General features: G+C 43.5%; 2 protein-coding genes across 3 annotated transcripts in view; one reads left to right on the plus strand and one right to left on the minus strand.

Moving 5' to 3' along the window:
- Positions 1 to 8,858, minus strand: part of LOC122543083 (cytosolic purine 5'-nucleotidase-like) — a 128,478-nt gene extending 119,620 nt beyond the window's left edge. The window contains exon 1 of the mRNA XM_043681326.2: positions 8,803 to 8,858. The gene's annotated coding sequence lies outside the window, so the exon portion shown is untranslated. The remainder of the gene's footprint in view (positions 1 to 8,802) is intronic.
- The window catches only part of snrnp200 (small nuclear ribonucleoprotein 200 (U5)), a 47,687-nt gene continuing 29,303 nt past the window's right edge, over positions 8,355 to 26,738 (plus strand). The window contains exons 1-14 of one of the 2 annotated variants that reach the window (XM_087984272.1): positions 8,355 to 8,979; positions 9,578 to 9,741; positions 14,222 to 14,393; positions 15,089 to 15,281; positions 16,988 to 17,043; positions 17,520 to 17,618; positions 18,103 to 18,255; positions 18,477 to 18,576; positions 19,677 to 19,813; positions 19,948 to 20,031; positions 21,220 to 21,393; positions 21,847 to 21,984; positions 22,139 to 22,294; positions 25,083 to 25,253. In XM_087984272.1, the coding sequence (XP_087840398.1) occupies positions 8,935 to 8,979; positions 9,578 to 9,741; positions 14,222 to 14,393; positions 15,089 to 15,281; positions 16,988 to 17,043; positions 17,520 to 17,618; positions 18,103 to 18,255; positions 18,477 to 18,576; positions 19,677 to 19,813; positions 19,948 to 20,031; positions 21,220 to 21,393; positions 21,847 to 21,984; positions 22,139 to 22,294; positions 25,083 to 25,253 (1,842 nt within the window). In that variant the 5' untranslated portion in view covers positions 8,355 to 8,934. The remainder of the gene's footprint in view (positions 8,980 to 9,577; positions 9,742 to 14,221; positions 14,394 to 15,088; positions 15,282 to 16,987; positions 17,044 to 17,519; positions 17,619 to 18,102; positions 18,256 to 18,476; positions 18,577 to 19,676; positions 19,814 to 19,947; positions 20,032 to 21,219; positions 21,394 to 21,846; positions 21,985 to 22,138; positions 22,295 to 25,082; positions 25,254 to 26,738) is intronic. The other variant, XM_043681313.2, reaches the window with a different exon arrangement.

A 26,738-nucleotide genomic window follows, 5' to 3' on the forward strand; every position in this document is an offset into this window, starting at 1 on the left:
AAACTTTGAACACCTATTGGCAAAAGTAAGTTTAGATCAGAGTGGTGCTGGAAAAGCACTGCAGATCAGGCAGCATCTGAGGAGCAGGTGACAAACTAGTGAGGAATATAAAAACTGATAATAAGAGCTTCTTTAAATATGTAAGGAGGAAGAGAGGAGTCAAAATGAATATAGGTCCCTTTATAAAGTTCGGTACCCATGGGGATGACCTCAACTGGGATCTTGGGTTCATGTCACACTGCAGGTGACCCCACTGCACTACACACACAGACAGACACATACTCACAGACAGACGCACACTCACAGACACGGACACACAGACACACATTCCTACAGACTCATACACTCACACAGACCCTCTCTCATACACAAGCTGTCTCTCATACGCTCACACATCCACTTGCACACTCACAAATGAACCCTCTCACAGACTTATACCCCTTTACACTCACACCCACACACGTACAGACACTCTCTCACAGACACTCATAACCGCACCCTCCCCCCACCCCATGCACACACTCACATGCAAACACACACATATACCTTTGAGGGGTGTATTTGTATTTGCAGAATACTTTGCTCAAAAACTGCATGAATCCATGTAAGATTCTGTAAATCTGTTTTTTAGATTAGATTCAGTCTAAACATTGTGGCACACACAGTCTCACACTGGGCACCTCACACCTTAAATGCATTATCTGGGCCGATATGACACCAATTGTTAAAGTTCACTTGAGAATGTAACTTTAAAAAGAGTTCTGCAATTTATGTATAAAAGAACTGAAACCAACATGTTCTTTCTCAAAGATGAGAGACTTTAACAAACAATCCTGGTCTTTTTCAATGTATAATTTCAGTTACATCACACTGTAAACTTTTTGCTATAAATTCTGTGTCTTATAATCTTATGCTCCACAACCACCTGATGAAGGAGCAGTGCTCCAAAAGCTAGTGCTTCCAAATAAACCTGTAGGACTATAACCTGGTGTTATGTGATTTTTAACTTCATAAATGAATGTGGGGAATCGGTTTTGGAGAACAAGGAAACAGCAGAGAAGTCATACAGATATTTTGCATCATTCTTCCGGTAAGATGGCTGTGGGGTAAGGTTTCTGAGCCTGGGGTTCGTCCACTCTGTCCGCTTTTTATTTTGTTTCTTTCTTTTTCTTCTCTTGTTTCTTTTTTTAAAAATTTTTTAAACTTACCCCTTGGTAAGAGCTTGGTCGTGGCAACGGCATCGGCAAGTGGGCCCAGCAGCATGGACTCAAGTAAGCCCAGCAACATGAATGCATGGCATTGGCGTCTGAGGCAAGTTTGGATTTCCTGCAGCTTCTGCATTGTCAAGTCAGCCTTAGTGCCGACTCATGTCTGCTGTGACAGAGGCGAGTTTGGGTTGCTGGCAACATTTGGATTCGGCGCAGATCTATGGAGGCAGTGGCAGAGGCAGGTTTGGGCCCAGTACAAGACCTGGCAGCGGTGGGGTGAAACCAAAGCGGACTCATGGCGACAGTGGAATCAAGTTTTGGGCGGCACGGTGGCACAGTGGTTAGCACTGCTGCCTCGCAGCGCCAGAGACCCGGGTTCAATTCCCGACTCAGGCGACTAACTGTGTGGAGTTTGCACGTTCTCCCCGTGTCTGCGTGGGTTTCCTCCGGGGGCTCCGGTTTCCTCCCACAGTCCAAAGATGTGCAAGTCAGGCGAATTGGCCATGATAAATTGCCCGTAGTGTTAGGTAAAGGGGTAAATATAGGGGTATGGGTGGGTCACGCTTCGGCGGGTCGGTGTGGACTTGTTGGGCCGAAGGGCCTGTTTCCACACTGTAAGTAATCTAATCTAAAAAAAAAAAAGTTTGGGCTGTTCTAGTACCCATGGCAGCTGCATTGGTGAGGTATATTAAGGACACAGAGTGGTGACTGCATCGGTGGAGGCAAGATGGTGATTTTCACACCAGCAGCAGTGCAGTGAAGGGATCTTTTGCCCTACTACCAGACCCATACTCTGTGATGGAGCACTTAATAAGAAGGTGAACACTTGTTCTTTATTTCTTCATTTTTCTGCCTCTGTATTTTATATTTTGGTGTATTTTTCTGTGTTGTAAGATGGCGCTGAAGAGTGGAAACACCGTATAATACTTGTCACTGCATTTTGTAATAAAATACGTGACAATAAATAAATCAAATCAAATGTATTTCAGAGATCCCATTAATACTGAAGAATATGGGAGAGGAATTAAGTAGCATCACCACCACTAGCAAACATGGAATTAGACAGAAGAACAGTATTAAAGACCTGGTGGATAGCATGGCGGCTCAGTGATTAGTACTGCTGCCTCATTGTGCCGGGGGGTGGGTTCGATTCCAGCCTCAGGCGACTGTCTATGTGGAGTTTGCATGTTCTCCAAGTATCTGTGTGGGTTTCCACCCCTTCTACATTCAGGACACCACCCATGCCCTCCACCTCCTCCATGATTTTCGCTTCCCCGGCCCCCAATGCCTTATCTTCACAATAGACATCCAGTCCCTATACACTTCCATCCGCCATCACGAAGGCCTCCAAGCCCTCTTCTTCTTCCTCTCCTGCCGACTCAACCAGTAACCTTCCACTGACACCCTCCTTCGGCTCACTGAACTGGTCCTCACTCTTAACTTCTTAACTGTTCCAATTCTCCCACTTCCCCCAAACCAAAGGAGTAGCCATGGGCTCCCGCATGGGCCCCAGCTTTGCCTGCCTCTTTGTCGGATATGTGGAACAGTCCATCTTCTGCAACTACACTAGCACCATCCCCCACCTTTTCCTCCGCTACATCGATGATTGTATTGGCGCTACCTCGTGCTCCCACGAGGAGGTTGAACAGTTCATCCACTTTACTAACACCTTCCACCCCAACCTCAAATTTACCTGGACCGTCTCAGGCTCCTCCCTCCCCTTCCTAGACCTCTCCATTTCTATCTCAGGCGACCGACTCAACACAGACATTGACTACAAACCGACCGACTCCCACAGCTACCTAGATTACCTCCTCCCACCCTGCCCCTTGTAAAAACGCCATCCCATATTCCCAATTCCTTCGCCTCCGCCACATCTGCTCCCAGGAGAACCAATTCCACTACCGAACAGCCCAAATGGCCTCCTTCTTCAAAGACCGCAATTTCCCCTCAGACGTGGTCGACAATGCTCTCCACCGCATCTCCTCCACTTCACGCACCTCCGGCCTTGAACCCCGCCCATCCAATTGCCACCAGAACAGAACCCCACTGGTCCTCACCTTCCACCCCATCAACCTCCAGATACATTGTATCATCCTCCATCATTTCTGCCACCTCCAAACAGACCCCACCACCAGGAATATATTTCCCTCCCCACCCCTATCAGCATTCTGGAGAGACCACGCCCTCTGCAACTCCCTCGTCAGGTCCACACCCCCCACCAACCCAACCTGCAACCGCAAGAAATGCAAAACTTGCGCCCACACCTCCCTCCAAGGCCCCAATGGATCCTTCCATATCCGTCGCAAATTCACCTACATCTCCACACACATAATTTATTGTATCTGCTGCACCCGATGTGGTCTCCTCTACATTGGGGAGACAAGCCGCCTACTTGCAGAACGTTTCAGGGAACACCTCTGGGACACCCGCACCAACCCAACCGCCCTGTTGCTGAACACTTTAATTCCCCCTCCCACTCGGCCAAGGACATGCAGGTCCTTGGCCTCCTCCATCGCCAGACCCTGGCCACATGACGCCTGGAGGAAGAGTGCCTCATCTTCCGCCTAGGAACCCTCCAACCACATGGGATGAATGGAGATTTCTCCAGCTTCCTCATTTCCCCTCCCCCCACCTTATCTCAGTCCCAACCCCCAGATTCAGCACCACCCTCTTGACCTGCAATCTTCTTCCCGACATCTCTGCCCACACCCCCTCTCCGGCCTATCGTCCTCACCTCCTTCCACCTATCGTATTCCCAGCGCCCCTCTCCCAAATTCCACCCCCCCACCTTTTATATTAGCCTGCTTGGCACACCAGCCTCATTCCTGAAGAAGGGCTTATGCCCGAAACGTCGATTCTCCTGCTCCTCGGATGCTGCCTGGCCCGCTGCACTTTTCCAGCACCACACTTTTCAACTCTGGTCTCCAGCATCTGCACTCCTCACTTCCTCCCACAATCCAAAGATGTGCAGGTTCGATGGATTGGTCATGCTAAATTGCCCAAAGTGTTCAGGGATGTGAAGGCTGGATACATTTGTCAGGGGAAATGTAGAGTAGGGGAATGGGTCTGGATGGGATACTCTTCAGAGGGTTGGTGTGGACCTGTTGGACCAAACGACCAGTTTCCACACTATTCTATGATGATAGGTCGAAGAGTCCTGCTGGCTTGTCTGCATGGGTTGTAATTTTCCAAAAATCCTGAGATTCTGGAGAAGTACCACAGGGTTAGAAAATTACAAATGTGATACCCCTATTCAAAAATGGAGGAACGCAAAAAGCTAGTAACTGTAGGCCAATTAGACAAACATCTATTGTTGCGCAAGTATTGGATGTAATAGCAGAACATTTGGAAAATATTAATCTAACAAGCAGAGTCAGCATGGCTTTATGAAAGGGAAACTGTGAGTGACTAATTTATGAGAGTTTTTCTTGGAAGTCTCAACTGGAGAGGACAAGGTCCCTCACAAAAGGTTGAGTCATTAAAGAAGTGGCCACGGTATTGGAGCTGTATATTGGCACTGAAAGAGAAGTGCCTCATGGGCAGGAAACATGGACTGGGGATAAAGGCTTCTTTATCTGATGGATGACCTATGATCAGTGGAGCTCCACAGGGATCACTGGTGGCACTGCAAATGTTTACAATATTTATGATTTGGAAGAAGTAAATGTACTGAAGCCAAATTTGCAGGTGACACAAAAATAGGTGTAAACGCAGTTTGAGAGAGGGATCTAAACAGTTTACGGAGAGATAGTGATAGGTTAAGGAAGCAAGCAAAAGATTGGCAACTGACTTTGATGTTTATTGTGACGTGCACTCAAGTACCAAAGTACAGCGGGACAGTAAAAAGTGTATAATGTCACCACACACAGCACCATCTTAGGTCCAAGTACCTCGGTACTGAATCTTAAGAACAAGGTTGAAAGAAAGAACAAAGTTAAAAGTTAAACATTGCAGGATTATTGTACACCTTCTTTGTTTTAAGTATAAAATAAAGAAATAAAGCTGAAATTTTCAAACCTTTCTGAAGTACTGAGCCATGTTGGGTCTGCACTTCAAGGAATGACGTCAAGACCTGGGCCAAGACACTGCCACATACCATTGAAATATCACCAAGCCAGGCAGAGAGTCCGCTATGCCAGACAGCCCCCACGCTAGACAGCCACCATGCCATGATGGGAGGTCACCCTACCAAGCCAGGAGGCTGCCACACCAAGCTGGGAGACCACCACGCCAAGCCCAGAGGTTGCTTCGCTAGGTCTGCCCTGAGTCTGAGGCCGTGAGTCCATGGCCGGGAGAAGAAAGAAGGAAAAAAACGTACAAAAGAGAAGAGAAAAGGAGAGAGAAACAAAGAAAGGAAACAGACAGAATGGATGAGTCCTACTCCACTGCCATTCCAACCAATTGGAAGGAGCAACAGGAGTCAATGAGTAGAGAGATCTCGGTGTCCATGTACATAGATCCCTAAACGTTGCCACCTTGGTTGATAGGGTTGTTAAGAAAGCATACGTTATTAGCTTTTATTGGTAGAGGAATTGGGTTTCGGAGCCACGAGGTCATGCTGCAGCTATACAAAACTCTGGTGCGGCTGCACATGGAGTAAAGGGCACAGTTCTGGTCACCCCACGATCAGAAGGATGTGGAAGCTTTGGAAAGGGTTCAGAGATTTACTAGGATGCTGCCTGGTTTGGAGGGAAATCTTAGAAGGAATGGCTAAAGGACTTGAGGCTGTTTTCATTAGAAGAAGGTTGAGAGGTGACTTAATTGAGACATGCAAAATAATCAGTGGTTTGAATAGGGTGGATGGTGATGACCTTTTCCTCGGATGGTGGTGACTAGCACGAGGGGACGTAGCTTTAAATTGACAAGTGATGGATATAGGACAGATGTCAGAGATAGTTTCTTTACTCAGAGAGTAGTAGGGGCGTGGGACACACTGTCTGCAACAGTAGTAGGCTCGCTAACTTTAGGGGCATTAAATGGTCATTGGATAAACATATGGATGAAAATGGAATAGTGTAGGATAGATGGACTTCAGATTGGTTCCACAGTTCGGCGCAACATCAAGGGCTGAAGGGCCTGTATTGCACTGTAATGTTATATGTTCAACCCCAATGCTCTGTGACACTGCACATTGCACCATTCACTGTGAATGATGGTAGTCCTTTTGGAGTATAATGTGGGAAAGACGAAAATGTTCATTTGTCAGGGACAACAAAAAGCATTAGTATTATTTAAATGGAGAAAAATTGCATAAAGCTGCAACACGAAGTGATTTGGGAGTACTTGTGCCTGAAACACTAAAGGAAACATTCAAAGGCAGCAGATAATCAGGATGATTAATGGAATGTTGACCCTTATTTCAAGAGATTTTTATTACTGCAATTGTACAAGATGTGGGTGAGACCACGACGGAGTACTGTGAGTAATGTTCATCCCCTAATTTAAGAAAAGATATTTCATGACAGGCTCACTTGAATGATCCCTGTTCTGGAGAGATTGTGTGATGAGCAAAGGTGAAACAAGCTGCGACTCTACTCACTTGAATTTAGAAGAATGAGAGGTTATCTCATTGAAACATATCGGATTCTTAAGGTGCTTGAGGAGAGAATTGTTGAGAGGAAGTTTCCCCTCATGGGACAGTTGAGGACCAGAGGACAGTGTCTCAGAATCAAAGGGTGTCAATTTAAGACTGCTTTGGCAAGAATTTCTTCTCTCAGAAGGTTGCAAATTTTCAGAATTCCTTGCCATCGAAAGCTACCCTTGTATTGACATCTTCTAATCAACCAGTTCAGAGATATTATGATATGTGTTCTGGACCTGGTAGGACATGAAGCTGGGTCACCTGGCTCAAAAGTGGGGACACCACCATTGTGCCACAAAAGTCTATATTTAACACTAAGATGAATTATTGATCAGTAGGGGTATCAGGGGTTATGGGGAAAGGGCAGGAAAGTGGAGTGTCAGATCAGTTATGATCCTGGTGATTGGTGCAGCAGACTTGAGGGATCAAAGGGTCTACTCCTGTTCCTTTTTTGAATGGTTTTATGGCTTTAAAAATGAAGACAAAGCTGTCAATGACTGCATCGAGCAGAATATTTCTTGCACATTCTGAATTTCATGGAGAAAAGAAGCAGAGATCGCTGGATAATATATCGAAAACAGAACCCAGGACGAAAACTGTGAAGTCAGGAGATCTGGAGAGATTATTATCCATCCATAAGACACAGTCACTCTCTCACTCCCTCACACGCATTTACAGATACGTTCTATTTTGTTCAAAAACACACACAATCTCGAGCCAGTCAGTCCATGTGACATTTTATAAATTCCTACTTTGGAAATAAAACTGGTCTGACTCAAGGTTGGAATACAGACAGATTCTAACCTCATACCTTTAATGCATTGTTTGAGCTGAGATGTCACTTTTTAAATAAAATCTTAAGTTATTTCGAAAATGTGACTTGAAAGAACTTCTGGGACTTACATGTTAATGAACCGAAACCTGCAACTCAATCAAAGTGATTAAAGATTTAACGGCAATCTCGGTTTGTTCAATACATCAGTTGGACCGAAGGGTCTGTTTCCGTGCTGTACATATCTATGATTCAATTACATCGCATCATTTGTATGACACTTTGATCTTTTACTCTAAATTCTGTGTCCTATGATCCTGCCCCACTAGCTAGCTGATGTAGGTGCACCTGTTCGACTACAACCTGGTGTGTGATTTTTAACTTTGTCCGTAAGACAGGGGATATTAGGGGCACAAGAGGGAATAGAGATGAAAGCGATGAGACCAGCACGACAATGCATTTTTTTTTGCCTGGAAGCAAACACCGTGAATAATTCTGGCAACTTAAAGTAACAGAAAACTCTGGCATCTGTTTTCATGACGTGAAGGTGTCGGTTTTGGACTGGGTTGGACAAAGTTAAAAATCATACGACACCAGGTTATAGTCCAAAAGGTCTATTTGGAAGTCCAAGCTTTCGGAGCACTGCTCATTGGTCAGGTAGCTCGAGGAGTAGGATCGTAGGACACAGAATTTGTCGCATTCATCTTGTGGACAAACTTAAAAATCTTTTGCTGTAAATTCTGTGTCCTTTGATCCTCCTCCACGAGCAAGCTGACGAAGGAGCAGAGCTTTCAAAGCATCTAATTTCAAATTGGACGGATCGCCCGGCAGGTTGGTGAGACCTAATGTCCGCACAACGCATCCCGTTCAACATCCCCCCCCCCACTCCACTCCCTTCCTGACTCCAGCTGGACAAGTTTCCCGCTGATGCGGGGACCAGCAGTGACGCTCGGTTTCTGCCCGTCGCGAAACGGTTCGGCGCACGACCAAGAACAGCAAACCAATGTCACTGCCCGAAAAGCCCCACGGAAAGAGGGAAGGAAGGGGGGCAAAATAAAAAGCTTGGTTCGTGTGTCTAAAATGGCGGGCGACAGCCACCGTGCCCCTTGGACTGGGCGGTGAGATTATCGCTGTTTACCGTGGCGAAAGAACGAGAAAATAAATACACAAATACAAATAAACAAGTGCTGGCCGGGCATACTGTCATCATCCATCGCCAGAGGGGAAAATAAACTCACGCAACGTGAAGGGTTGTCGGCAGGTTTCCCGTTCCCATGGAGACCGTTGGGCTTTGACCCGGAAGGGGAATCTGCCGCGGCCGGAGGTCAGGTTCCAGTGCCATCCGGTGGTGAAGGGGGAGTCGAGTGGCCATGGCGGATGTGACTGCTCGTAGCCTGCAATATGAGTACAAAGCGGTGAGTGCCGCCCGTGTTGAGGATCGTTAGCGCTGGGATTTGGTCTCCTTGTCTGTGTAGACACAGTTTCGCTCTGCCTGAGCTGAATTGGGCGAGTTGCAATGCCAGTTATTGTGAACAGTGTCAGATTGAGGCCTGGCCTTCGCTGTGGTGAATGCGACCTGAGAGCTGCGCTGTCCCTTGCATTTTAAGAGAATTCAGAAAATTAAAGGGATGCCCAGGCAATCAAAGAACACGTCAACTAGATTCCTTGTCATTGTTCTGGAATTTTTTTTTGTTCTGTCACTTAAACGAGCACACAGTTTATGCCCCAGTACCACCTCACAACAAAAAAAAAGCAGTCTGCATGTGCAGTTTTTAAATCACATTCTCGACAAAAATGATGGCTTGTCTTTTTTCGAAATGCCAATTGACCTGAACTTTTCTTGAAGATCGTCTAAAATCATTAATGTACGAGAGGATGCGAGGAAATATCCTTAATTCCCAAATTCCCTCAAGGATTGGAAATTTTGTGTGGTTTATAAATTAGTGCAGTACTGACAGGTTTGTTTAACTGCTGCATATTAGAATAAAATTAGTTTCTTCTTTCTTTTTGCAGAATTCCAACCTTGTATTGCAAGCAGATCGTTCATTGATCGACCGAACAAGACGAGATGAACCCACAGGAGAAGTGCTGTCTCTGGTTGGAAAGCTTGAAGGGTCCCGAATGGGAGACAAAGCTCAGAGAACAAAACCACAGTTGCAGGAAGAAAGGCGAGCAAAGTAAGGGCTACATGTCTTGTCAATCATCACAGTTTATTTGGAGTTGCGAACAGTATTATACTAATAAGCCATCTTTATAAACCGAAAAGACTCATCCTGAATGATAAAATGTCTTTAGTTCACTGAAGGAAAATAGACGAGGGGGGTCATTCAGTTCAATGCACTTGATAATTTTATCCCCTGAAATTTTTAAATGCTTCACAATGTGCAAAGTTGGATTAAACAACAAATTGAGATTTGAGGTGACATTAAAGTAATCTTTGCACATTATTGTGCTTGCTGTTATTTGGTGTAAGCAGCATGATGAACAAATTTCATAGAGTCATGGAGATGTACAACATGGAAACAAACCCTTCAGTCTAATTCATCCATGCCAACCAGGTTTCTTAAATTAATCTAGTCCCATTTGTAAGCACTCAACCCTTCTTATTCATATATCCATCCAGATGCAAAAGTTATAATTATTCCAGCCTCCCACACTTCCTCTGCCAGTTCACTCCATACATGGACCATCCTCTGCATGAAGAAGTTCGCTCTCAAGTCCTTTTAAATGTTTCCCCTCTCATAGAACATTACAGCGCAGTACAGGCCCTTTGGCCCTCGATGTTGCGTCGACCTGTGAAATTAATCTGATGCCCGTCAACCTACACTGTTTGATTATTATCCATATGTATGTCCAATACTAATTTAAATTCCTTTAATGTTGGCGAGTCTACTATTGTTGCAGGCAGGCTGTTGCCACGCCCCTACTACTCTCTGTGTAAAGAAACTACCCCAATATCTGTCCTAAATCTATCACCCCTCAAATTAAAGCTATGTCCCCTCATGTTCGCCTTCACCAGCCAAAAGAAGGCTCTCACTGTCCAATCTAACCAACCCTCTGATTATTTTATACGTCTCGATTAAGTCACCTCTCAACCTTCTTCTCTCCAACAATAACGGTCTCAGTTCCCACAGCCTTTCCTCCAAGCAATGTCCTAGTAAATCTTCTCTGAACTCTTTCCAAAGCTTCCATATCCTTCCTATAATGGGCGACCAGAACTATATTCCAGTTACGGCCTTACTAGTGTCTTGTCCAGCTGAAGCATAACCTCGTGGCTCTGAAACGCAATCCCCCTACCAATAAATGCCAACACACCGTATGCCTTCTTAACAACCCTATCAACTCGGGTGGCAACTTTCAGGGATTTATGCACCAGGACACCAAGATCTTGCTGTTCTTCTACACTGCCAAGAATTTTACCATTAGCCCAGTATTCTGCATGCCTGTTACCTCTTCCGAAGTGAACTACCTCACACTTTTCCGCATTAAATTCCATTTGCCACTTCTCAGCCCAGCTCTGCATCTTATCTATGTTCCTCTGTCACCCACAATATCCCTCAGCAGAATCCACAACTCTGCCTACCTTAGTGTCATCCGCAAATTCACTAACCCGTCCTTCTGTGCCCATTATAAAAATGACAAACAGCAGTGGCCCCAAAACAGATCCTTGCAGCACACCACTGGTAACTGAGCTCCAGGATGACCGTTTCCCATCAACCATCACCCTCTGTCTTCTTTCAACTAGCCAATTTCTGGCCCAAACCGCTAGATGACCTTCAATCCCGAAATTGTGCAATAGCCTACCTTACTGAAATCCATATACACTATATCAACCGCTTTACGTTCATCCACCTGTTTGGTCTTTTCAAGGAACTCAAAGTTAGTTAGGCACCACCTACCCTTCACAAAACTGTGTTGACTATCTCTAATCAAATTATTCCTTTCCAGATGATTATAAATCCTATCTCTTATAACGTTTTCCAACACCTTACCCACAACTGAAGTAAGGCTCACTGGCCTATAATTACCAGGTTTGTCTCGACTCCCCTTCTTAAACAAGGGAACAACATTTGCGATCCTCCAGTTTTCTGGCAGTACTCCTGTTGACAATGATGACATAAAGATCAAAGGCAAAGTGCAGTCTCCTTCCTGGCTTCCCAGAGAATCCGAGGATAAATCCCATCCAACCCAGGGGACTTGTATGTTTTCAGATCATCCGAAATTGCTAAAACCACCTCCTTGTCAACCACAATCCCATCTAATCTCGTGGCCTGTATCTCCATATTCTCACTAACATTGTCCTTTTCCAATGTGAATACTGATGAAAAATATTCATTAACCGCTTCCCCTATGTCCTCAAATTCCACACACGACTTTCCACCTCAATGTTTGATTGGCCCTAATCTTACTCTCATCATTCTTTTATTCCTGATATACCTATAGAAGGTTCTTAGAGTTTTCCTTGATCCTATCTGCCAAAACCTTCTCATGTCCCCTCCTGCTTCTCCTTAGCCCTCTCTTTAGATCTTTTCTGGCGAGCTTATAACTGCTGTGGTTCTGTTCGCCGAGCTGGAAATTTTTGTTGCAAACGTTTCGTCCCCTGTCTAGGTGACATCATCAGTGCTTGGGAGCCTCCTGTGAAGCGCTTCTGTGGTGTTTCCTCCGGCATTTATAGTGGCCTGTCCCTGCCGCTTCTGGTTGTCAGTTTCAGCTGTCCGCTGTAGTGGCCGGTATATTGGGTCCAGGTCGATGTGTTTGTTGATGGAGTTTGTGGATGAGTGCCATGCTTCTCGGAATTCCCTGGCTGTTCTTTGTTTGGCTTGCCCTATAACACAGCAACGAGCACCCGAGCTACGAATCTTCTCTCAAACTTTGAGCTTATAACTCTCAATCCCCCTAACTGAGCCTTCATGCCTCATCCTCACATAAACTTTCTTCTTTCTCCTGACAAGAGCTTCAACATGTCTTTCCCCCAGTAATACCTCTTTCCCTGCGGTATATACCTAAGTCTGCCCATTGCTCTTGTAAACATAACCAAATTGTGGTCACTATCGCCAAAGTGATCACCTACTTTCAAATCTAACATCGTTCTGGGTTCATTCCCCAATATGGCATCTCCCCTTGTTGGCCTGTCCACATACTGTGTCAGAAAACCCTCCTGTACACATTGAACAAAAACTGACCCATCTTAACTGCTTGAACTATAGCATTCCCAGTCAATATTGGGGAAGTTAAAGTCACCCATAACAACTACCCTGTTACTCTCGTTCCTCTCCAGAATCATCTTTGCTATCCTTTCCTCAACATCACTGGAACAATTCAGTGGTCTAGAGATAACCCCCAACAGGGTGACCTCTCCTTTCCTGTTTCTAACCTCAGCCCAAACGACCTCCATGGATGAGTCCTCAAATGTTATCTCAGCTGCTTTAGTACTACCCTTGATTAACATTGCCACCCCCACCCTTTACCATCTTCTCTGTTCTTACTGAAACATCTAAATCCCGGAATCTGCAATAACCATTCCTGTCCCTCCTCCAGCTATGTCTCTGAAATGGCCACAACATTGAAATCCCAGGTACCAACCCATGCCGCAAGTTCACCCACCTTATTCCAGATGCTCCTGGCATTGAAGTACACTTATTTCAAACGAACAACCTGATTGCCAGTGCCCTCTTGAGACCTTGTAAACCTATCTATGACCTCACTTCCCTCAACATCCTGTACACTGGAACTACAATTCAGGTTCCCATTTCCCTGCAGCATTAGTTTAAACCCAACCAGAAAGCATTAGCAAATATCCCCCCCGCCCAGGATATTGGTACCCCTAAGGTTCAGGTGAAGACCATACTGTTTGTAGAGGTCCCACCTTCCCCAGAAAGTGCTCCAATTATCCAAGAATCCAAAGCACTCCCTCCTGCACCATCCCTGCAGCCACACGTTCAGCTCTGCTCTCTTCCTGTTCCTCGCTTCACTAGCACGTGGCATGGGCAACAAATCAGAGATAACTCTGTTCAAGCTCTAAGCTTCCACCCTCGCTCCCTGAGTTTCTGTCTAAGATCCCCACGTTTCTTCCCACCTATGCCCAATAGTTTTCTTTCTCACCATAAACCTATGCCCTAAAGTTGTGGACTCCTTACCTGGGGAAAAGACCTTGACTATTCTATGAACAATTGTTTGTTGACAGTTCATCCTATTCTCTGCGTTCCAATCATGACTTCTTGTTCAGAAAAAAAATTATCTACTCATTCAAAGGATAGATGGATTTTTTTGTGTCTCAGAGAATCGAGGAATGTGGCCAGTTGGCAAAAGAATGGATTGAAGTCCGAGAATTTTGGAGCACAATCCATAAAGCAACCAGTCCACTCCATCTCCTGTATTTCATTTTCAGGGGTGTGAAGTATTGAATCAGTGGCAAGGTCTTCTTCATTCGGTATAACAGCCCTATTCAAGTAGTTATGGGAAGTTTGCAGTTGAGCATGATAAATTTCACTCCTTTCAAACTTCTTATTCAGCCCAGAGGAAAATATTTGTAATCAGATTGGTTGGCAGTTTTCCACTAGCCTTTTGATTTTGTGCACAAATTTATGCTCAGGCAACATGAGATTTCTTATTTTAATTTCTTTGCTGTTAAAATGTGTTGAATCCTATCTCATGCAGGAGGAGAAAGCGTGATGAAGACCGACATGATATGAACAAAATGAAAGGATACACTTTGTTGTCAGAGGGTATTGATGAGATGGTTGGAATTGTGTACAAACCCAAAACGAAGGAGACCAGAGAGACCTATGAGGTGCTGCTCAGTTTCATTCAGGCTGCACTTGGTGACCAGGTGAGAGATTTAAGTGATTATCATTTATCTAGTCTTGTTTCTTGGAATGTTATTGTTTTCAGATTTCCAATCCATGCATTTGCCTTCCTTTCAGTTGTTTTAATTTTCACCTGTTATGTACCTGATACTTCATGTTGATTGACTCCTATTCTTTTATTTATTTGACCCTTGCTCTTTGAGGCCATTCCATACCACATGATTTCATAGAATCATAGCATCCCAACAGAGTAGAAGCAGGCCATTTGGCTTTTGAGTCGGCACCGATGCTCTGAAGAGCATCCCACTGACACCCATGCTCTCCCTGTAACTTCATATCTTCATAAGGTTAATCCACCTGGCCTGCACAGCCTTGCACGCTATGGGCAGTTTAGTGTGGCCAGAGTACCTAGCCGGCACATCTGTGGACTATGGGAGGAAACCGGAGCAAACCCATGCGCACACAGTAGAATGTGCAAATTCCGTGCAGACAATTGCCAGAGTGGTGTGAGGCAGCACTGCTAACCACTGCGCCACTGTACTAATTTGCCTGCCCTACTTTGAAATGAAAGATATATGTGTCATGCACAAGGTGAGCAGTAATTCATCAACAATCTCTGGAGATGCCGAACAAGCAAAATAAATTTATTTCAGGGAAATTTGTATTTGCATGTGCAGTAGCTTGCAGTTTTCCTGACTGATTGGATTTTTTTTTCTAGCCACGTGATATTCTCTGTGGAGCGGCAGATGAGGTCCTCGCTGTGCTGAAAAATGATAAACTGCGTGACAAAGAGCGACGGAAAGAAATAGAAATGCTCTTGGGACAGTTGGAGGATACCCGTTACCATGTACTGGTAAACCTTGGAAAGAAAATCAGTGACTACGGAGGAGACAAAGAAGTGCAGAATATGGGTATGCAGAATAAACAGTTGAAGGCTGAAGTGGGGAAAGAAGGGACTGCATCTTAATATTCTTGTCACATGAGTAGGCCAGTGAAGTGCCAATGAAGTACTGTGTGTTTTATATTACCTTAACTCTACTATTTCCCCTAACCATACTCCAGATAGATGAGAATAATTTATCCCTTTCAGTGCATGGAAGAGTGCACGAATTTCAGATTTCTTTCGATACCACAATTTGGACAGAGGTTTGAAAACAGTGAGGCCTCAGCTAATATATTTGATTTCTTACTCCCTGTTCATGGGAGGAAATTCACTCATGGAGTAGCCTCATCTGTCCACCCTTTTGATTAAATTAGATTCATGTGCTATTTAATGTTCAACAGGAACTGTCCCTATGAAATGCGACCTTGACCTTCTTCCCTTGGCTGCTTTTGTGGAGTACTTTCTGTCGTATTGTTTCAAATTGGAGTCACTGAGCTTTCTGCCTCAGTAGTTCTTCAGATTATTTTGTCTCCGTGTTTGTGAACTGAGCATTAAATTCTTGTGGGTGCACAATGGAGCTTCCTTTAATGCTCATGCTGTTTGCTTTTGAGCAACTGCAGCTATATGTTTGAAAATGGCTCTTGTAGCCTAGTTCTTCTAAGTTTGGATCTTCATATCCAAAGATTTCACACATGTAACTCATAATTTGCGTTTCTCTGAAACAGCAATGCAAAAAGCAGCATTTTCCAGTGAACCTTATTTGTGCTAAATATCACTTGCTTCAGTTTTGATGATGAGATTATCAAGATCAAAACTCCAAAGACTGGATCAATTCTGAAACAAAAACAGAAATGTAGTTGGAGTACTGTTGGAGAAACTCAGCAGGTTTGGCAGCATCGGTGGAGGGAGAGAGAAAGCTGAGCACATGTTTTGAGTCCAGGGACCACCCACTTCAGAGCTGTTGAAAGCTTTGAAAAGGTGATATGCTGAAGACACGAAGAGGGTGCTGCACACGAGTAAGTGAACAGGTGGAAACAAAGCCCAGAGTGAGAGCAAAACGGGCAGATCAGTGGAGAAAGAAAAGATGATAATGGAGACCATAATTTGGTGAAAACAGGTTGCTGTGCTGAAAACAGTCCATGTCAAGAGGATGGGGAGGGGTGGGTTGAGGATGTAGAGAAAGGTGTTCAGATTGAAAAATGACACAACTTCATGGAGTCCTCAAGGTTGCAGGGTCACTAAACAAAATGAGATGCTGTACTCCTAGTTCTGAAGAAAGATGACCAGATCCTTGCATTGAGCCTCACTGGAGAATTGCAGCAGGCCTGACACAGAAATGTTGGCCAGGGAACATGGTGGAATGTTAAAATGGCAAGCAACTGGAAGTTTGGGGTCCTCAGTTGAGCAAGTAGGGACAACTGTTTGTGCAGAGGCTTTTCTCTGCGATCTGGATTTAAACAAAAGAACAATGTTGTACTTTGGAAGACTTGTGTCATTGCTTTGATGGTATTGAATTGAGTCTTAATCTGTGTTATCGGACAGCCAAAGCATCAATATAATAATGTTATAAGTGTTTTAACTGGACTCAAGTCATGTTCTGTTCCATGTTGCTTGTAGACTTGGTCTTGCATGCTTCCATGAAAAACTCCCATTTCCATTTTGCTAAGTTACTTCAGTTTGTGAGGGAAAACATTTGAACGAGAATAAATTAAGAGCATATCCTCCTCTTTTTAGATGATAACATTGACGAGACATATGGAGTGAATGTACAGTTCGAGTCTGACGAAGAGGTGAGTGAAGTAACCTTATAAATCTTTTGAAATTGTTGAAACCCACTAGTCAACTTTGTTATCTGACATAGTAAGAGTTGAAACTTAGTGCTTGTTACAGGGAGATAGTTGAACTGTTGTTTGTAGATCAGTAGACTGCATTATAACTGTGTCTGAGTGAGAATTGTTCATGCATTATTACACATGGACATATCTGCTACATGTGATTGACATGTCACAATAAATAGATGATAAAATGTCACAGCAAATGATAGCAATTTCACCCGCAGAGTTTGCTCCATGCAAGCCTTCAACCACCCTCAATCATCAGTTCACAACATTGTCAGCATAAAACGTTTAAATCTATTTAGATGTCATAAATGGGAAATTGGTAATTTCCAAGGGTACCTGTAGATTGCACCTGAGAGTTTTATTTTCCTTTTTGTATTAAGTTTGTTTTAGTGTGTCTGCTGTTTTATATCCAATTCTTATTGCAGGAAGGTGATGAGGATGCATTTGGTGAAGTACGTGAAGAAGCATCAGATGAGGACACGGAGGGTGAGGAAGCTGACATCAGCTGCACACTTTCAGCAAATGTAAGACCTGCTATTAACCTTGGTTTGTTATGAATATGAAAAGACTTGTCGTAATGAAATCACAATATTTTAAATAAACAAGGAGAGTGAGAGTAGTTTAGTGCCATGCAGTAAACTGTAATAAACAGAAGTGGTGTGGATCTCCAATTAAAGTAGACTACCTGAAGTCAAGTTTTGGATGGGTAAAATTAAAATGTTACATCTGTGTTATTAATGGAGTCATTCCTCTGTATCTGTAAGGGTTCGGTTCCTGACCCCTGCAAAAGATGAAATTTGCTAGTGCAAAGCTCATTCAGAATTAATTTTAAAAATGGATTTAAAATCATCGAAATGTGAGTTTGGCCCACAGACGTTGAATTTTGCTGACACTTATGTTTTTGGCCTGGATAGCCAAATTTGCAGTTTGTGATTTTGCAGATGCCGAGTCTTGTGCAGAATGCTTACTGAGCGTTTAAGTGAAATAGTGCTCTTCTTTTATATTTAGCTGGGTGCTGCTGGAGATGTACTGAGTGCAAAGAAGAAAGACCTGCATCCTCGAGATATTGATGCTTTTTGGCTCCAGAGGCAGCTCAGCCGCTTCTACGATGACGCTATTATGTCACAGAAAAAGGCAGATGAAGTCCTGGATATCCTCAAGGTGAGCTCCAAGATGATGCAAGGGTTGTCAGAACTGGGCACTGCCTTGTATCTTGAAGTTACCAGATTGTTTGAATCTATTTTGACATTGCTTTCCTTAACACTCAATCTTGCATTTTTTTTTAATATCTTCAGTCAAATTTCAGTTGATAATACGCATTTGGAGTTACCTACATTTTATTTATGTTTCATATTAACCTTTTCACTTTTTTCCCTCATCAGACAGCTGGTGATGACCGTGAATGTGAGAATCAGCTTGTTTTGCTTCTTGGCTTCAACACTTTTGACTTCATCAAGATTCTAAGGCAGCATCGCATGATGAGTGAGTATCCTAAGATATGATGTGGAGATCAGAGTCTTGGACTGGGGTGGACAAGGTCAGAAGTCACAAGACGCCAGGTTATAGTCCAACAGGCTTACTTGAAATCACAAGCTTTCAGACCATGAGTCCTTTTGTAAAGTACTCACGCCATCTAACGCTGGTGATCACCTCCAGAGACTGGTTATTCAGCCTGTTGGTATTGCACTCTCACTATTTCTATGATCTGTCTGTAAATTCTGTGTTGTGTGCTTCTCCTCACCTCACCTGATGAAGGAGCAGCGCTGCGAAAACTTTAGATTTAAAGTAAATCTGTTGGACGATAACTTAGTGTCCTGTGATTTATGACCTTGTCCGAAGATATGTATGCCCGTGCGCGGACAATCGCATGTAATACCTATCACTCTTGTTTATATCTGTTGAGGGATCAGCATTGAGGTATTGTGTTGGTCTGCTCATAGTGATTCCAACTGATATTCAGAAATGGTCAAGGTTTTCACAAGTCTTTTGGACTGATGGGTGATAACGTACATTATTGGCTGCATGTGTCTGATCTGAAATAAGTTCGGGTTCCACAAAACCCAGTTTTCAGCAGACATCAGCCTCCCAACACAAATGATTCTAATTCAATGCAAGTTTCATTTTCAGTTGGCTGTTTGGGCTCATGTACTTTGGGATATTTTTCTGAAGATGTGGCTGAGTAGGAAGAGTCCATTAGCATTTAATTATGGCACTCACTGCCCACATTTAAAGTAAATGCCTCCACCAAGAGCATCAAATTCTCCGGAAACAAGTGTTCTCTCATTAACCCATACTTAGAACAAATGGTAGCATGGTCGAAAAACTCAAATGTTTTGGTCAATCAGCTGTGGATCAGTGTTTGACTGGACTACTTGACTGTGCCACTGGGATGTCCTGAGATTTGTCCTTGAGTGAAACTGAGAGATAGATGCATTGTAGAATGGGCCATGACTTTGAACTTTTGAGTAGAGTTTTCTTGTTAGTCAAAAGTGAGAGTTTTCTGTCTCAGTTGACAAATGATTTGTATGTTTTTAGAATTGCTTTTATCCCCCATGCTAACTTTTTTTACTTCATCCTGGAAGTTTTGTACTGTACACTGTTGGCCAGTGCTCAGAGTGAGGCAGAGAAGGAGAGGATTCAGAATAAGATGGAGGCAGATGCAGAGCTTTCCAAAGTTCTCTACAAACTGCAAGAGACTGAAAAAGAGGACATAATTCGGGTAAGATGCAAAATAATCAGAAAATAGACCAAGGCTGATCATCAATACTTTGACCAAGTATTGTACATTTATTGTTGTACTTTTATTATATTATACTTTTATTGTACATTTATCAAAAGACATTTTTCTTTTAGGAGGAAAGATCCCGAAGAGAACGAGTTCGTCAATCCCGTGTGGATACAGACCTCGAAGCAATGGACCTTGATCGAGATGGAGAGGTTTGACTGAATTCAAATGTAATGTTGAAATCATTTATGGCAGCAGTGGTGTTCTGATAAAGCCAGCAAAACACAAAGCAGAAGGGCAGAGCTGAGTGGTTGGGTAACTTGTGATGAGAGATTTGTGGTTGATGAAATTGGTGTGGTTTCAAATGTTTGAATGCATTCTAACAGATGATTGCAAATGGGAAGCATGTTCACCGGACACTAATTGTGGGGCATGTTTGGCACGAGATCGTTGATTGGCTGAAGACTGGGAGAGGATGCAAGAAACTGAAACTGGAATTTCTGTTCTTGATTACTGTACTTACTCGTATTGTCTTGGTCAAGCCCTGCTTTAGATTAGAACCTGCCTGTGAACATCAAGAAGATTCTTAGCACTCAAAACTTAAACAGTGAAAATTTAAGGAGTTTTTACCTGACATGATCAGATTGAACTGCTCAAAATTATCAAGAAAATTATATTAGACATGATGTTCACAGGTAGGTTTAATCATGAACAGAGACAAGCTTAAAAATAACTAAGGAGTTTGCAGTAGTAAGAGAAATTAAAAAGTACCTTTATTTCACAGACTGGCTGATCGTGGTGTAAAAATAAGACCAACATTGCTGTTGATTCTGATAGTGTCATGAAGTTCAAGCGGTACCTTACATTCTAGCAAGAGAAAATGAGAAGCAATTCGATGTACGGGAAAAATAAAGCATTAGTGATATTGAAACAGGAAGGTTCAGTTCGTCACCCTATCAATATGTTAAGCCTTGGGAGACAGCACTGAGATTGACACATCCTTAGGTTTAGAGCAAGTGTTTTAATTATTTGCCTTGCGCCTGATATTCTACAATGTAAATGTAACTTTGAAAGATGAATTTTGGTTCATGTGAAGTGTGGATTCAAATTTCAACTTGGTGTTCTTGGACTTTCTGTGCAATACTTGACAGTGAAATCTCTGAGGAACAACACTGTCAATATGGCATCAGTATGTAACATGAAGTGCATTGCCAGGCTATCTGCTGAATTTACAATTGTCGAAATATTCAGTTTAAAAAAAAACCTACGGCAGCAGAACTTGTGAAGGTGTATTGCCATGTCGCTGGTGATCATGGAGAATGCTCCTCCATTGTCGTCAATGCTTTCTTCACCAATTATCATTTTTTGGTTTCTGTTAATTGTACTGTTGATTCTTTTAGATTCTGGCTCCCAGACAGGTTCTGGATTTGGAGGATCTGGCCTTTGCACAGGGGAGTCATCTAATGGCAAACAAGCGATGTCAGCTACCAGACGGTTCATTCCGCAAGCAACGCAAGGGGTACGAGGAGGTGCATGTGCCAGCTCTTAAACCGAAGCCATTCAGCTCAGATGAGGTGAGAGATCAGTATACAGTCTTCAATCAATTGCAGAAGCTTTCGTTTGTCAGTATTGATTCACAAATCAGCTGATAAGTGGCATTGCTGATGATGACAAACATAATCTGACAACTCTGGAGATGTAAATTCTAAAATAAAAATGCAAGACAGGTCAATCAGTATCCAAAACACAGTCCTGTCTTTTCTATCAGATGCTGAAAGATTGAGTGACATGAAAACTAAGGTGCAAACAATGTCTCTGCAACAATTGAAGCTCCCATCTGGGTGCAGCACTGTGTTCTCCAACTGGGAAGAGTTTTCGCAATCATGCTGAAATGGATCATGACTGTATTCTGATTCTGTACATTGTCTCTTATCGTATTAAGATCCAATGTTGAAGGACCAGTGAGACTGGGATATTGTTGTTTCTTTGTTTTTCTGCTCAGTATTCAGGTATTTCTTATCTTGTAGCAACTGATATCTGTAGAGAAGATGCCTAAGTACACGCAAGCAGCATTTGAGGGCTTCAAAACACTGAATCGGATTCAAAGTAAGCTGTGCAAAGCAGCCATGGAAACCGATGAAAATCTGCTATTGTGTGCTCCCACTGTGAGTAAACACAAATTTATACTATTTGTATGTGTCACTGTGTACCCCTGTGGAGAGTGTGACAAACACCTTGGAATTTGTCATCAGTTTATGCACCATGGCTTTGAGCACATTTTCAATTCTGAATCTAAATTATTTTTTCCTACACTTGTAGGGTGCCGGCAAGACCAATGTGGCTCTGATGTGCATGTTACGTGAGATTGGGAAACACATTAATATGGATGGAACCATTAATGTCGATGACTTCAAGATTATTTACATTGCACCGATGAGATCACTGGTTCAGGAGATGGTGGGCAGTTTCAGTAAGGTGAGGACAGGTATACGATGAATCATGCACCCAGCACAATCTTCAAAAGCAAGAAGAGTAACTTGGTCATGTCAACGTTAGATGTGTTTTTCTTTTGCATTGCATCAAGTGTGACTTGGTGGAGAAGCTTTATACATATGTTATTGGTCTAGAAATCCAGATGACCTGGACCAGTAATCATTTTAACACATGTTTAGGTTTTAACATAACACTGTGAATTTGATTTTGTGAACTGATTGATTTAAATAAACTGATATCAAAAGCCAGCAACAGTAGTGGAAAGGAAAAAGAAGTCCCTACAAAGAAAAACAACTACTCAGAAGTGACTTGCACTTGTAGTTGGTAGTTGGTGATGACCAATAAATGCAGCCCTTGCTCGTGACCCATACAGCCCATAAATGAATGAACTGAAATAAATGATTAATTTTCTGATTTCCTGAGGACGCAGAAACAAATAAATTAAGAGCAGGTTTCGACGATTTGGCCTCGGAGTCTGCTCCATCATTCAGTCAGATAATGGTTGATCTAATTATGGCATCATCTCCATATTCTGACCTACGCAGGGTAGCATGTCACTCCTTTGTTGGTCAAGGTTCTTTTTACTTCAGTCTTAAAGATATTCAATGACGACTGCAACAACTCTTTGGGCTAGATAGTTCCAAAGACACTCAAGCATCTTAGCGAAACTAATTTTCTCCACCTTTGTTTGAAATTGGTAGCCCTTCAGTTTTAAATGGACGATGCTTCCGTTTTAAAATGTCCCCGACTTCCACTCACTCCCACAAGAGGAGTTATCCTTTGAGCAGCCGTTCTATCAAGTTGTCTCAGGACCTTGAGATTCAGTTGGAATTGTCATTCTTCGACAGTATAATGGATGCATGCCCAACATGTCCAACGTGACTTGATATGAGATGAACACAATCTTCCCCTTTTCCTGCCTACCTCCCCACACAAGTAACCAACCCCAGAAACGAGTGAGTGAACCTTCTGTGGTTGCCTTTCATGTATTTCTGTGCTTCCACGCGACTTCATCTGTGGTCTCACCATAGCAAGATGGCCGGACTATTCCATTCCTGTTTCGTGTGTGTAACTTAGTACAAACTACCGTTAATTTTGCAATTTAAGAAATCGCAAAGACAATCAGATCGTTAAAGAATTCTTTAAACTTTATTGTATGTCATAATAAAGTAAAATAAAATAAAACATGTCAAGCCTCAGAACCCAAAATAGCTATTACTGATTAGTGGGAGAACTTAGCTACAAATCCAGCCAACAGCACCTGTCCCCGGGCATGTTCATAGTTCGATCGTTGTGCAGTGTGGTTCTGACATTACGAAGGTGGATGTTTGCAAGTTTCTGTCTTTGTCTTTTGCAGTGGCTCAGTTGATGCCAGGTGGTCCACCTAGTTTCATTTCTTTGTTGAAACTTTGGAGTAAAACAACTGAATGGCTTGCTCGGCCACTTGAGAGGGTGGTTGAGAGTCAAACAATTGCCATGACTCTGGGGTCATGTGTCAGTCTGACCAGATGCGGATGGCAGATACCTTCCCTGATGGATGTTACTGAGCCAGATGGGTTTTTCCACCGATCGGCAGTGTTTCGTGGTCATTGGTAGATTCTTAATTCCTGACTGGATTTGAATCCAGGTTCCCACAAGATGAGCCGAGTTTCTGGTGAAGTAGCTTCGCTATAGGAGCACGAGGCCTTCGCCTCCAAACAATATCAAGCAGTCTCCCTCACAAATCTGTACTTGTCTTGATCTGGCTTGAATCTATTTGTCGTTTGTCAATGATCCATTAATTCCAAGCCAAAGAGCTAAGGAACAAAGTGCATGAGCTGACATAAAAGACTGGAAGAAGCTGGAGAGATAAGCAGCATGAAACTGTTGTGACATAGGATTTCCACTTAGTTCATTGGGCAGAGGTAGCAAGGGACTGGTAGAATAGACACAAGGTTGAAAGTGATGTTTGAGTGGTGTTAGCACAGGTCAAGATGAAAGCAGTGGAGATTTCATCAAGTTGGATGTCATGTATGAGGCCGGAGAGGAGCACATAAAAGCCAGCTTATCTTGTTTTCATGTTCACCTGGGCTTAGTTGTCACACTTGTGGGCTTAAGTTCCAATCCCGAGAGATGTCAGCATAGTCTGAGCTGAGCCTTCACTGCACCAGTGTTTGAATGCTTCATTGGATGGTCCTCTCGACCTGTGAAGATAGATCTAAAACAAACCTCCTTATGATTTGAAGAAGAACATTGAAGCCATCCTGGTGTCCGAACCACCACTTATCCCCCAGCTAATACGACCAGTCATAACAGAAATTGCTGGAAAAGCTAAGCAGGTCTGGCAGCACCTGTGAAGAGAAATCAGTTAATGTTTCAGACCCAGTGACCCCCTCCTCTGAATCAATACACTGATCACTGTTTGATTTGCAACCCCTTGGTGTCTGTGGTATGGCTATTGTCCAAGTAACAAAATGCTGAACCATGAAAAGGGCAAGTGCTTTGGGTAACCTGAGAATGCATGAACCTACATCACTAGCCCCTGGAGGATTGTGGAATAATCACGGGAAATAGATTTCTCCAGGGATCTGTTTTAGTGGTCATGGTTAAAGACTGCATTGCTTGGGCCATTTGAAGAATCTCTTCGGAAGTATTTCAGTGTCTGTACGTCTCAAGTTTGAATGAGAATAGTCACTTGAGTTGTCCAACTTGAAAAGGCTGGATTTAATTCTGAATTTAATTAATAACCTTTCTGACTTGATTTCACACTGCTTTGTGTTTCTGCTTACAGCGTTTAGCAAGCTATGGGATCAGTGTCGCAGAGCTGACAGGGGACCATCAACTGTGCAAAGAGGAGATCACTGCAACCCAGGTGATTGTGTGCACCCCAGAGAAGTGGGACATCATTACCCGCAAGGGAGGAGAGCGTACTTATACTCAAATTGTGCGACTCATGATAATTGTGAGTATGCAATATTCTTTGATCTTTCCCAACAGTGGTGTTATACTTCACTTCGTGATTGGCGTGAAAAGCATCATACAGTGCTGCTCATGGAAAATCCCACTTGCATGTCGCACAGTCACTGGTTTGTGCTTCACTTGTCGAAAGTGGGGTGACGTTGAAGCACATTGGCAGAGTGAAGTCAAAAATATTTTTTATTGCATTTAACTGTCCTCATACTTGACTGGGAATGCTTAATGCTGAAAAATGTGTTCCTGGAAAAGCGCAGCAGGTCAGGCAGCATCCAAGGAGCAGGAGAAGTGACGTTTTGGGCATAAGCCCTTCTTCAGGAATGAGGAGGGTGTGCCTAGCAGGCTAAGATAAAAGGTAGGGAGGAGGGACTTGGGGGAGGAGTGTTGGGAGTGCGATAGGTGAAAGGAGGTTAAGGTGAGGGTGATAGGCCGGAGAGGGGGTGGGGGCGGAGAGGTCAGGAAAAAGATTGCAGGTCAAGAACGCGGTGCTGAGTCCGAGGGTTGGGACTGAGAAAAGGTGAGGGGAGGGGAAATGAGGAAGCTGGAGAAACCCTCCAACCACAAAGGGTGAATGCAGATTTCTCCAGCTTCCTCATTTCCCCTCCCCCCACCTTATCTCAGTCCCAACTCATTTTTCAGCTCTGATCTCCAGCATCTGCAGTCCTCACTTTCTCCTGGGAATGCTTAATGTTGATCTTAGAAATGTGAGACGAAAGCAGTTTCTTAACTATACTTAAGTAACCTTCTTAGCAGAAAACAAATAGCCTGCTAGGACCTATGCTTTACAGAACTGCAGATGCTGGAAATCAGAAACAAAAACAGATATTCTGGTTAGAGAGATGTACAGCATAGAAACAGACCCTTCGGTCCAATTCGTCCATGCCAACGAGACATCCGAACTTAATCTAGTTTCATTTGCTTAGGTTGGGCCCCTATCCCTCTAAACTCTTCCTATTCATATACCCATCCAGAAGCCTTTAAACGTTGTAGTAGTACCAGCCTCCATCACTTCCTCTGGCAGCTCATTCGATACACGCACCACCCTCTTTTTAAAAATTTTCCCCTCTCTCTGAAAACATATGTCCTCTAGTTCTGGGCTACCCCACCCCAGGGAGAAGACCTTGTCTCTTTACCTTATCCATGCCCCTAATGATTTTACAAACCTCTTTTCGGTCAACCTTCAGCCTCCGACACTCCAGAGAAAACAGCCCCAGCCTATTCAGCCTTTCCTTTCACCTCAAGTCCTTGAACACTGGCAACATCCTTGTCAATTTTTTCTGAACCATTTCAAGTTTAAGGCAGGTGGGACTAGATTGGGTTGGGATATCTGGTCGGCATGGGCGGGTTGGACCGAAGGGTCCGTTTCCATGCTGTACATCTTTATGACTCCATGACAACATCCTTCTGATAGGAGGGAGACCAGAGCTGCACACAATATTCCAAAAGTGGCCGAACCAATGTCCTGTCCAGCTGA

The sequence above is a fragment of the Chiloscyllium plagiosum genome, unplaced genomic scaffold (assembly GCF_037043375.1).
Source record: "Chiloscyllium plagiosum isolate Xiang-an unplaced genomic scaffold, Cpla_swu_hap1 HiC_scaffold_48, whole genome shotgun sequence".
NCBI classification, from domain to species: Eukaryota; Metazoa; Chordata; class Chondrichthyes; order Orectolobiformes; family Hemiscylliidae; genus Chiloscyllium; species Chiloscyllium plagiosum.